This window comes from Oreochromis niloticus, linkage group LG13 (assembly GCF_001858045.2).
Source record: "Oreochromis niloticus isolate F11D_XX linkage group LG13, O_niloticus_UMD_NMBU, whole genome shotgun sequence".
Lineage (NCBI taxonomy): Eukaryota > Metazoa > Chordata > Actinopteri > Cichliformes > Cichlidae > Oreochromis > Oreochromis niloticus.
The window spans coordinates 18,612,906-18,625,649 of NC_031978.2; the positions used below are offsets into that span (position 1 = coordinate 18,612,906).

The 12,744-nt window shown below is 39.0% G+C and overlaps 1 protein-coding gene across 6 annotated transcripts in view; it reads right to left on the reverse strand.

Moving 5' to 3' along the window:
- Window positions 1-12,744, reverse strand: part of LOC100709045 (Kv channel-interacting protein 2) — a 106,647-nt gene that overhangs the window by 12,758 nt on the left and 81,145 nt on the right. Inside the window, exon 1 of one of the 6 annotated variants that reach the window (XM_005474161.4) lies at window positions 10,895-11,503. The exons of the other annotated variants lie outside the window; for them this stretch is intronic. Coding sequence (XP_005474218.1) covers window positions 10,895-11,000 — 106 coding nt within the window. The 5' untranslated portion in view covers window positions 11,001-11,503. Of the gene's footprint in view, window positions 1-10,894; window positions 11,504-12,744 lie in introns of those variants that run through there. 6 annotated transcript variants of the gene reach the window in all.

Sequence of the window (12,744 nt, forward strand, 5' to 3'; positions counted from 1 at the left end):
TTACAAAGAATACGCAACATAACTTCCTAAATACTGTGATATAAAACTTTCAAATACAGTCAGGAGTCAGAGTCAAATCAAGGATAAAAGTGCTACAGATCAAGGCTGGTCATACCTATCTGTCATTATCTCTTACCTACAGTATTATTATCCCTGTCATATAACAAGACTTTGCTTCTCTCCTCCATATTTGTTCAAACATGACGGCTCTGTGAGTCCAGGAATATTCTAAGGCACTGACTTTTGATCTTACTGGTGCAGTTGCTTCTAATAATGGTAACAAAGTTTAGCTTGCTTCACTGTTGCACTGTTTGTATCCCCGTATGCACTGATTTGGTGACTTGTAAGTCAAAATATGTCTAGACATCCAGGTAACTGTAAAATCAGAGCGGGCTAAATTTGGTTGAGAAGTGAGGTTTTTTGTAGACATCTGAAATGAATGCAGCACATCCTTTGTTTCACCAGCATTTCACATTATATGTTTTCATGTAGCGCAGAAAAAAATATGATTATGCTTTTATAATAAAAGTTATGCAGAACTCAAACAGGAGTTTGCATTTACTAAGCCAGGCAAAAGATGAGAGGACTCAAATGCAGGAAACCAGCAGATAATTTTAAAACTGAGAGCTTTTGACATGAAGAAGTGCTGATTTGATTATTGCTGCTGAAAAACTGGGAAAAAAATCTAATTAAAGAGCAGAAGTAAAACCAGCTGGGTTGAGTGATTGATGTGTGATTTCAAAAGAAAATAAAACGTAAGCAAACAGAACCAACTAACAGCAACGGCAACAAAAAAATAAGACTTCTCTGTGAATCATTTTTAGTTTTAAACTTTTAAAGTACATTTAAATGACAAATTCACACTTTACATGACAATGCCAGGAGACACTGCAATTGTTTCTTGTCAATGACGGCCCTTAGCGACCAATTACCAACTGACGCTGCCATCTCTCGAGCCAGGCCATTACCACGGCTTAAAACAGAATGGCTTTCACAACGTATCTAACAAGCTGCAACTACAATGGCTGGAAATGAAGCAAACTGTTAATTTTAATGAATTTTCACTTTCAGTTTGACACTGCCTCCACTCTAGCTGTAAATTTGGGAAGAGATTTCATCTTCCAAAACCATTTTCTTGGGTCCAACATAGACACCTGAATCACAGCTCCTTTTTCAGTTGATACTCATCCTCTGTAATTACAAAAATCTAGTTTTAAGAAAGGCTCAGAGCAAGAAAAAAAATTAAAAATTAGACTACTTCTTCCATCTTCTTCGTATTACTCCTCCTTGGGTCCTTGTATTGCCTATTCATTAATCCTCCCACAACGCTCGGTGGCCCGATCATTTTTCAACTGAGAAGCTGTTTCATGTCACCGTAGAAGATGAATCAATTACCTTGGTGAAGTGAAGGGGGTTAAATGGGCTGGACCCGGGGAAATGCTTGCACTGATTTTGGAAATCATTTTGCTAAGCTTTCAGGAGGCTTTAAGGTTTGAATGTGTCTCAGATGGCCAATGACTGAAAGCTATGATTGAAAGTTCACTCGCCTGCTGCTATTCCCTGGCCCCTAAACGCATCATGTCAGTGATACTCCCACCACCACCACCAATGCTCACGTATCGATGCTCAAGGAGTTATGCTTTGAGAACGTCTGGATGCAAATTTGACTAGAATTTGATACCTGTCCATGTCGTAGCTAGACGAGCCAATATTATCTTTGATGGGGTTATTTTATTTTTATTAGCTACTGATAGCTTCAGGATGAGGTGGAAAGTTGGATTTACATATACTTACAACATACTAATCTCCAAATCAGTCACACTGTGAAGCTTCTCTGCATTTAAAAGTTTGGTAAACAACAAAATCCCGATTAAGCTCCTCACACAATAATTGTCACTTCATTTTTAATCAGCTGAGGTCTTTGCAGTCGGTGTCCAACAGAGTGTTTCTGTTTGTTTGGAATCTGACAGTCTGTGTGATATAATTAGCAGGGTAGTGGTTATCTTAGATACTGCTCCTTTTTTTTATCCCCATCTTAACCATCCATCACGTCTGAAGGTGTTTAAAGGGCAGTTTGAGAAATCACAGATGAAAGGGTTTGGGGTTTTTTTTTTTTTTGCCTAAATTGGTTATGTGTCATACAAACAAGAAGGTTGAGCTCTAATGCATCCCGAGGGATATAATGACAAACATTTACTTGGGAGAATTCTAATCTACAATAAATGGTGACACCCTCACACATGCGTGCACACTTAGACTATAATAAAATGTTGGGTTAATCAGTCTTACTTGATTAGCCTCTGTGAGGCATAGTTTGCCCGAGGCCAGACACACCAAGTAATTGAAATACCTCCATATTTAGACGTCTACCTGGGCAATTATTCCTCTCAAAACTGATTAAAATGTCTAAGAGAGTGCAAGGGGGGAGGGTAATATGTGTGTGCGAAAGCGTGCAGCGAAGGAGACACAGAGGAGGTCATTGACAAATGGTGCTCAAAATTGGCTAGTGTGTTTCCAATTAGATAAGTGAAATAAGAGATCCATTTGCATAGATCATTAGCTTTTGAGGATATTTTTAATACGGCGATGGGGGACAAAAACAGATTCTACTGAAGCCGAGTCCTTTCAGTATAAACTACAGAGACCAGCTAATGAACAGTTTTCTTTAGAAAGTGCACACAACCCGGTGACACAGACGGATCAAATATGTTGTCTGTTTGGAGGAAATGAGACGTACTAATTTATGTTTTTGGGAAACATCAGCAGCATCCGAATGCTAAGTTTGGGAGTATGTCTTTTGTGTGACATTTAATGATAGGGACTAAAGTTAGGATCAACCAGAAAAGCTTGATCTGTTGCAGTTTATGTATAATAAATACATGATGAAAGTGCCAAAAACTACTGTAAGTATATAACTAGTCTTAGTTGTTAAATGATCGTGTGTAGGTTAAAAAAATTTAGCTGATCTGTTTACAGCTCATTAAATAAAATGTGTTTAAGGTCTTTAAGGCACAAAATTGACCGTTTTTAATTTTGACAAACTTTAGATTGAAGCTATTAAGCGGCACACCTGTAGAGGGCAGTGCAAGGTAAGACATGTAACTAGCAAAACAGCAGTCAACAATGCTGTTCAACTCTTGGTATGCTCTTTCCTTGTTGCTGTCCTTGATTTAATCCAGCTGCAGGGAGCAGTTTGAGAGAAATGAAAGATCACAAGCTATTAATGATTTCCAATGCCATCTCTCTCTCTCACACGCGCATTGCCTGCAAGATCCGCGGTTGATATTATGGCATTGTCTAAGATCAAAGCAGCAGCAGCCCAAACAGCATTAAAGTTGTACTTTGAACCTTCTGACACTCAGCTTTCATGCCTTTTTCTAATGCATCCTGTGTTTGTGAGTGGTGTAAAGCAGTCAATCTAAATTGGGTTTGCATCGCTGACAACAATCCTCTAAACCTATTTCTATCAAGTCATAAAACCTCTGCTCTGCTGTTTCCTGCCAGGAGCCAAATCAGGAAAACATCCTGTGGGTCGATACAACAGAAAAAAAAGGGGGGAAAAAACTTCAGCTAAGAGGGTTGGAATCTCAGCACTCCAAAGGTTTGGTTTCAGCTGTGGAAGGATTTGTTTCTAAAACGACCACTAAAACAAGTCTTAAGTTTAAATTAGTGCCACAGCAACAATATTACGGAGCAAAACAAACTACTTTCTCAGCCAAACAACACATTACTATGCTGGAACACAAGACAGTGAAACATGTACTTTGAGGAAAGCTCAGCCAGCGTGCAGCAACTTACAGGAAAGTTATCCCAAATGCTTACTGGTATCCTGCCATGAATAAAGATCAAATTGGCAGTTAAATCAATGGCAGAACGACAGCAGCCTGTAGCCTTCTTCTGTTGTTATAGGACAGGGTAAATAATGTCTGTCCAACACAAAGTGTTTTATACTCGTGAATCCTGCTGCCAGGTTTCTGTGGCCTTGTTAATACTGTAATGTAAGAATAATGGCCAGAGAAATTTAAAAAAAGAGAAGAATAAATAAAGAGCTGTGCCATCAGGCAGATATTTCAATCTTTACTCCAATTTACATTCAGCCCATTGGGGTCAAAACCAAGCAAGACACAGTCATAAAACTTTACAGATGTGTGGCTGAGACCTGAATTATTCACGACCATTTGCCCTGATGGTTACCTCTTATATTCTAATACATGAAAGGAAAGTGCAGCTTTACCACAAGTAATGTCTGCAGCTTAATTAAGTAGTTTTAGGAGTAATTGTTCTTACCATAACCACAGCTTACTGTCTTCTATCCCAGCATAAGCATTGCCATCTCAGAAACCTATTTCTTATATTTTAACAGCGCCTGTGTTGGCCCGCTATATGGCTTCTTATACCAAAGAGCAGGGATGTCAAATTCCTTTTAAGGTGGGCCACATGCAGCCCATCTTGATCTTGAGTGGGCCAGACTGTAGAAAATCCCATTTCCCATTAATTTCCAGGTGCATTTTCAGTTTTTGTGAGTTCTTATTTTATTTATTTATTTTAGTGTGGACACATTGTAAAGAAAACTGAAATTTCTAGAGTAAATGGTTAAAAAACAGGAACTTTTCTATGATTTAATTGTTTAGCTCTCATTTCATTAGTTTGGTGTTGTATGAATGGCCATGGGGGAGGTCTTTATCCCTAGTGCAAGCTTTAAAATTTATGAAAAATACAGTTAAAAGTACAAATTTTATAGCCACCTTAAGATTTTTCAAAGATGTCCAATGGGCTGGATTGTAGTCTTTGCTGGGCCATTTCTGGCCCCCAGGCCTTATGTTTGACATCCTTGCCATAGAGCAAGATACAGTCTATTCAGCTGCTGCTTATCAGCTGGCAAAGCTACCTCAACAGAGGATCATCATTTTGTACTTTGATTCAAAACAATGCTACCAGGTTTAGTCTGTCTGACAGATCTGCTACAGCTGGGTGGGTGAATATTTCATCAAATATTGCTGGTTTCTTTTGTGCCAGAGAAACTGCTGAAGCAACTCAGAAAAATCAAATTCATCTTGAAAACAGCACAGCCGAACATTAACGGGTTAAGCTGCGCAGCGGAAAATGGTCTTCAGATATGAAGCTAAGCCGCGCTAATGCAAATCTTTCAAATTATAAAAAAATGACAGATTTTTTTTTCAAGGTTAGGTTTGTGTGTGTGTGTGTGTGTGTGTGTGTGTGTGTGTGTGTGTATTCATTAGTTTGTTCTCAATGTTATCATCTTTCTCCAGACGTGTGTCAGAGGAAGACCAACGGAACGTCAACAACTTCTGTTCTTTTATCCACAGAGCACCTGCCATACAAATACAGTCTCTCATTTACACACACACACACTTACACACACACACACACACGACCGCCATAATGAAATCAGGGGATGGGGAGCCAGAGAACGAAGACAGACAGTGACAAAAGCAGAGAGGAGAAAGAAAAAATGAAGAAAAAAAGAGAGATGGAGTGAGGGAAGGATGCAGAGGAACAGAGAGAGTTGCGTATTAAATATCCCCTGTCTGATCCTCCCGTGTCCCAGGCTCTCATCTTCTTCCTGGCTAGCCATCAGAGGGGCAGAGACAGAAAGAGGCTCAGACAAGGTCAACAAGGACAGGCTCCTTGATCCATGCTGCACGTTTTTTGCAGTTTATAAAGTTTGCCACAATCGAGATTATCCTTGTCCAAACCACTGATAAAGTGTCTTAACTGCTATTGTTTTAAATTTCTCCAAAAGAGCCCAATGAAAAGTCCTTCAACAATTCACTGCTGCAAAATATATGACTTTCAGATAACATTTTTAAATGTGCTCTTGGTCTGATATAATATAGGGATGGTCCACAGACCCTTATACTGGGTGTGAAGCAACACAACTTACTCTTAATGGACTGAATGGACTGCAAACACACACACAAACACACACACCCATCTGCCCTCATTGTAATTGCCCCTCTGTTGATAGGTAAGCTAATAGAGAATGCAGCCAGCATGTGTGTGTGTGTGTGTGTGTGTGTGCGCATGCATACGTGCCTGTGCTTAGACACAAATAGGTCTTCTGCTGACCGCTAAGCTTTTTACCTGCACTTATCCATCTCCTTCATGCTGTCATCATACTTTCTTTCCATCAAATAGACACACACAACCAAGGATCCTAGCCAAATGGCCAAATATCCTCTTAAGCATGAAAAAAAATGATTTGCCTAGCCTCACTGTAGACAGGAAGAGGATGTTGTTGTAGAATGGACCTAAGATATAGTGTTTACCAGAGAAAAATATGCACATACAAATATCTGACCATTCAGAGTATTAGAAACCTATAGATTATTAAATAGATGATCCATTATTATATAGTTTATAATTATACATTTAGTAAATGTATATGTTTTATTGTTATCACGTCCATCTTCTTTTGAGAAAAGTGTACTAGAAAATACAGTATTTACAAAATTTTTAAAAAAATCTTTTATGTCTTATTTATATGATTTACCTGTTAGTAATGGTAATATTGCACTGAAATGTATGTAATTGAGCAATAAGAAGCAGGAAACTGGGTGACATAATGTGGAAATCAAATCCTATTAAGACGAATTAGTAAGTGCATAGTAACTTACTGGTAACAATATAATATCCTGCTTAAAATTTTTTATTAGTACATTAGTACAAAGGCATATAAACCTTCATGTGGTCAGGATATTAAAGTATAAAAGCTTTTTGTTTTTTCCAGTTGTAGGTCTTTTGATGTGAGCAGAGCAGTTTACTCTTCTATCTATCTATCTGGTGGTGACAGTGAAGTGCCATTCATATTTAATAAATATAGATATGTTTGTCTGGTCTGAGGTTTTCAGCTGTAGAAATATTTTTATGAAATTTAGGAAAAACGTATAGTTTTGCATTTTGCAGCCCTGGTTGCTTGTTATTACAAATACATTATCATGTATTTCTATATAACTATAACATTACTCAAAGTTTGCTTTATTATATTTTTACACGGAATTTACATGGTATTTCTTATAAACTACCAAACATATTTTCAGGTAATAATCCACAGTACTAATCATAATATTTACATGGTTATCTTCAATGAAAGAATGCTGGAGACAGAAGGTGGGATTAATTCCAGCAATAAAATATCCAGTACTATTATATGTAACCTCATTTTAATGAGGTCACAACTGCTTTAAAGTCAGGTTATAAAATGTTAATGCACAGATGTAACAATTTTTTGGGTAGCAGTTTGCAATAGTGATACCAGGATATATTACTGTACTCTTACTAAATTTGTTTCCACAATATTATTTTACATTCCACATTATTTTCTATGTAACCCAGTTACATAGATTTAGGTGTAATATTACTGAGTTATAAGTATTGCTGATACAAGATATTATTTGGTTATTGCTTGATATTATTTTGATAGTTAATTGGTAAAAACCTGCTACATTATTTCCATATAGTAACATTCCACCTGATTGCTCAACTATTAACAATAATAACAATAATAGTGCAACCATACTGCTAACACTATTACTTCTATTACTGCTACTACTAAAGATACTACTAGTACTACTAGTACTATTATTGTTATTATTATTATTATTATTGTTATTTCAGGTTGTACCCCACCTCTTACAACCCTGAATAGGATAAGCAAAAGAAAATGGATGGATGGATGGAAATAATAGTAATAATGATGATAATAATAATAATAATAATATAGGCTGTGGATCAGCCTTGGATACTGCCCTCTATAAAGATGCAGCCATGGTTGTGAGGAAATTAATATTCCCTTACAAATTATTTCTTTACATGTAAAACACTGAATGTTTTATTCAGGCTATGCTTTGTAACAGTTATGGTCAGTTGCACAGAGTAGGTGAATACCTGGATGATGATGAGTTTTAAAAGATTTTAAGCGACGCAGCTAACAGAGGAACTGCAAAATGTAAAGTCTACTCCAAGTCTTCTGTCCAAATTGAAGCTCTGCTGTGATATTTCCCCTTGGATCGACCACAGGACTCTGAACAAAACAGTCCTCACATTCTTACTCAATTGTGCGCACCTCACCTCAAAAATCATCACATATTCACTGAACCAAAGTGAAACTAAAAAGTAAAAATGACAATCTCCAGGTTGGTTTGACATATGGTTCACATCCCACTGTTAAATCTGGTATAAATTGATATGAGACATTAAAGTATCAAAGACCTTGCAGAAGTGATGAAGCAGCACTTCAATATGTCCCTGACACCCGCTAACTCACCCAACCCGGTGCCAGGCGAATTTATTTGAAAATCAAAGGCTAAAAGAGGCTGTGGTGCATGTGGCAAGATGCCACACCTTTCATTCATGAAGCGAGTGAGTATATTACAGCACAAACAGCAGGCCCTAGCTTACTTACTATATAAATACAGGCCATTTTACTTGTAGGATATTAGTCACTGATATTCTCAGAGAAGCAAATCGGCGATAGAAATAGGCAGAGTAAATAAACTTATGTTTATCACAGGTGAATACTTGCACAGAGATTTCTTTTGTTTCTTGAATAAGTTAAAGTCAACACATTCTACTCAAAGAAAAAGGTGAAGGTGGGGGAAACTGCAGTGTTGATAAAAACTCTTCTCAGGCATGCTGCCATCCAGCACAGACCAGCACATCCCTTCAATTTCCACCTCATAAACTTCCAAAGAACACACTCCAGCCATTAGCCATTAGCTTTAAATCTATCAGAACCTTGTAAACTTCCCGACCAGAGTGCACTTCACGCATGCTGCATGCATCCTCGATAACAAAAGAGTTTCCTCTCCTTTTCTCCACAAAAGTATGCGCGTTTAGTTTGTGTATACGCGTTTAATCACCGATGGGTCAGTAGCACAGCTCATTAAAGTAATGAGAGTCACACAGTCTCCTTATTTTACTGGTCTCGCTCTGTCTCACCAGAAGATGACTCAGTATGGGTACAGCAAAATGAGTCTGGCAAGAGGGAGCAGAAAAAGAATTTGAACCACAATGAATATTTTATTTCTTTTCTTCTTTCTTATAAAATATCAGTTTTGGAAAATGGGGAAATAAATTTTACCTCATTTCATAATCTCATTTTTCTCCAATATTTCGCTTAATATCCTCAATCCCCACTGGTAGCTTAGCGAGGGGGTAATCCTGAGGGAGACAGGTACTAATGAGTTTAAATGGAATGGATACTTGATCAGTGGACACAGTGCATGCTGGTACCATAATCTAACTGTACTGGAAGTTGCATTTGGCATGAACATAGCACGCATACGCTGAGACTGAAGCTGGTATATCACATGCTCATATATGGTTTGGACCTAAACTCTTCAGTGATTCTGCAGATAGTCTGACTGATGCATTCATTCTGCCATCTGGACTAAGTTCCTCCATTAAAAAATTCATTAGCTAAAGTACTCACAAGGGAGTTGGCACACACGCACACACGTATTTATTAAGGCGGCTACTTTCCATAAACCATGGTCAAAATATGCAGAAGACTGATGTCCTAAGTATAATGGAAGAATAAATGGGATCTCCACCGTGTCTTTCTGTGTGTGTCTGTCTGTGTGCATGCTTGGTATGTAGAGTGCTGTGTGTAGATGAGAGGTTTCCAAGAGGAACTTTATTGAGATGACAGAGCTGTTGGCACACCTTGACTACTGGGTGCAGTCCAGCTGGTGCATCAGGGATGAAGAGTGTCTCCCTACAGTGTAGCATCCAGAATAATACACCAGAACTTTTAATCTGTGAAGGTTTTAATATTTAAAGCACTCAAAAGTGGAGTAGAGGTTCTTTGGTACTAATGCTGAGAAGAAAATCTTGTTAGAGTGCTAAAGTTACTTGAACTGAACAGAGCGCTGTGGGCAATGTGCAGAGGAAAAAACAAGCAAACAAACAAACAAAAAAACCCCCAGATAATAGGGATGCGAATCCCATCTGTCCTCTTGTCACCAACAGATGAAAGATAAGGAAGTGCAAACAACGTAAAGTAGATTGGAACTGGAGGGGAGGGGGGGGGGGGGGGGGGACAAAACACAGGTCACCCTGATAAGACAGGCCAAACGGGGCCTTGGTGTGTGGTGACAGCTCCTGGAGGTGAGCCAGAGAATATATTGACCTTTTTTCTTCAATAATAGGCAGGTCCTTTTGTATTTTGTGTTGTAAATGTATCTCTCAGTAAATATTACATTTTGTTAAAGTGTTAAACACCTTTAGTACTGCTTTGGTACAAATGATTCAGCGATCAGAAAAGCACCAAAATTTGTTTAGTGAAAGACGGATCTGATTCAGGTTTGTCTTTCTCAAATAAACCCAACAAGAAAGAACACTGACTTGAAAATGTTCAAAGAAAATGTTCCATATCTCCCTTCTTTATCCAACTATACATTTAGGTTTTAAGCTAATGAGAGTACAAACAGTAAGGCTGACATTCCCTCAGTGAGACAAGTGCCTCTACACTGCACTCAGACCCACTCTTTCCATAGTGATATCGATTAAAGGGTAAAAGCACACACCCCTGGGGCAGAGAGGCCACACACACACGCGGCTAAAGTTACTCTGAATGTGTGTGTGTGTGTGTGTGTGTGTGTGTGTGTGTGTGTGTGTGTGTGTGTGTGTGTGTGTGTGTGTTTGGGAAATGAGAGAGTGTGTTGCATGGCCCACTGTTGCACTCGTAACCCAAACCCTTGGAAAGCATTGCAGCTCATTCAGAACCAGAAGAAATGCGTGGTGCAGATAAAACTGTTCATGCGCTCACTTATAAAACGATACTTGTTTGTACATCAGAGAACTCAATTTGTTTATGTTTATATAATTATTTTTAATAGACAAAACTCTGAAAGAAACAAACAAGCATTACCTTCCCCACCGACAGGTTCGAACATCCCAAACTGCTCTAAGACTTTGATGAAGAGACCCATGACCAGCAGCACCGCAATCACCTCTAACCCGTCCAGATTCAACATCTTGAGAGGCCGCCCATATGTCCAAGTCAGGACGTGTAAACCTGTCCAGCTGTCCTCAGCCTGAGCAGTTTGTCCAACTTTAAGCTCAGCAGAGTTGTCTTCCACCGTCTTCCTCACTTTTAGTCACTTTGATGAAGTCCAAAGTGTTCTAACTTCAGAGGGATTTTACAAAGTGAGGTCAACTATAACGATAAGCGGCTGATAGCTTGGCTTGATGGGCGTTTCTCTTCTGTCCCCCAGAACCTTTCCTCAGTCCACCCCTCTTATTCCCCGGTGAAGGCCATAACCACTTAAGCTACAGGCTGTCACACAGAAGTCCAGAGTGTCCCAACTGTTGAACTAAAGTTCTTAGGGGGCTTTTTCCCCCTCCCTTCTCTTTCTCTTCTTCCAGGCCCCCCTGCCTGCCGAGTGATGGAATCTAGGGATGCGCTGCGCCTGCTAGTCCTTTGGCAGTGGTTGTCAGGAAGCAAGTGTTGTGAGGGGGGAAGAGGGAGTGAGTGAGAGAGAGGCGGCAGATAAAGAGAGGAGGAGAGGATGAGAGGGAGATGGCATAGAAAATGAGAGGGAGAGAGACAAACAGAGACAGATACACACACACACACACACACACACACACACACACACACAGCAAGGCAAATTGTTTGGGGGAGATGAGAGAGTTGAGGTATACCCTCCCTCTCTAGCGACATTACCTTCATTGATTTGCCTAATGTGGTTTCCTTGGTAACTGGGAGAGAGTGTTTAAAAGCAGATTTAAGTAATGGAAAGAAAACATATTTATGTTCACCTTAATTCATCTCAAATGTGTGTTTTCACTGTAGAGATTGCAGCATCTGTTCTGCAGACGTTGTTCCTGTCGGTCGATAGAATGTCTCGTTAACTTTTTTAATGTGTAGCTACAAGGGCTCAGATTTCTGGCTCTGGTATAGAAATCCTTAATGCTTCTATGAGAAGAATGTCAGTGTAATAATTCAAGGTACATGCTGGGGGGGGGGCATGTTATGTACTTTACAAACATGTTATGTACGGCACAAAATTAGCCTACATGGCAGAAGCGGTTGAGAAAGTTCTGCAAGAACGTCCCATTAGATTACTGTTAGCTATTTCTTTGACTTTAACTGTACTCAGGTAAATAGTAGACATGCTATAAATATGCTAGCTATTGCTATTGTTGAAAGGAAATGTTTGGGCTTTCTCTACATTTTTTTCATTGGTTATCATGTTAGCTTTTTTGCAACCTGGGACCTCTTTTGCTAGTTTGCCAATTTTGATATCCAGGCTTTGACTTCCTGTTCTATCCACGGGTCACAAGTTGTTTGCAAACTGCAGACAAATTTAAAAAAGATAAATAAAAAGTCAAATCATCACCAGACAATAGCTGCAGTTTCCCCCCCCCTTTTTGGCTAATTCTGCCGTGCCTTTAATCTCCACACAGGGTCCCTGTTCGAACATGACTTTTCAGTAGAACTTAGATGAACAATTGGCATAGTTGCTCATCCAGCTCTCAATCCCCCACACTTCAGAGTTTACTGTAAATGTGTGAAGTCCAGAAAGAGATAAGATTGGCTTTATTTCACAAACTAATGAGGATTAAAATCAATTGAAAATGACAAATGTGAGCTTGTCCTTGAGCACATATTGGGTGAAGACCCACTAGGTTACCAACACTGTAGCAGGAATAGTGATTCTTGTAAATTGTAGATGGACAACAAATGAATCAGCATGGCATGAGCTCATTGGTCCT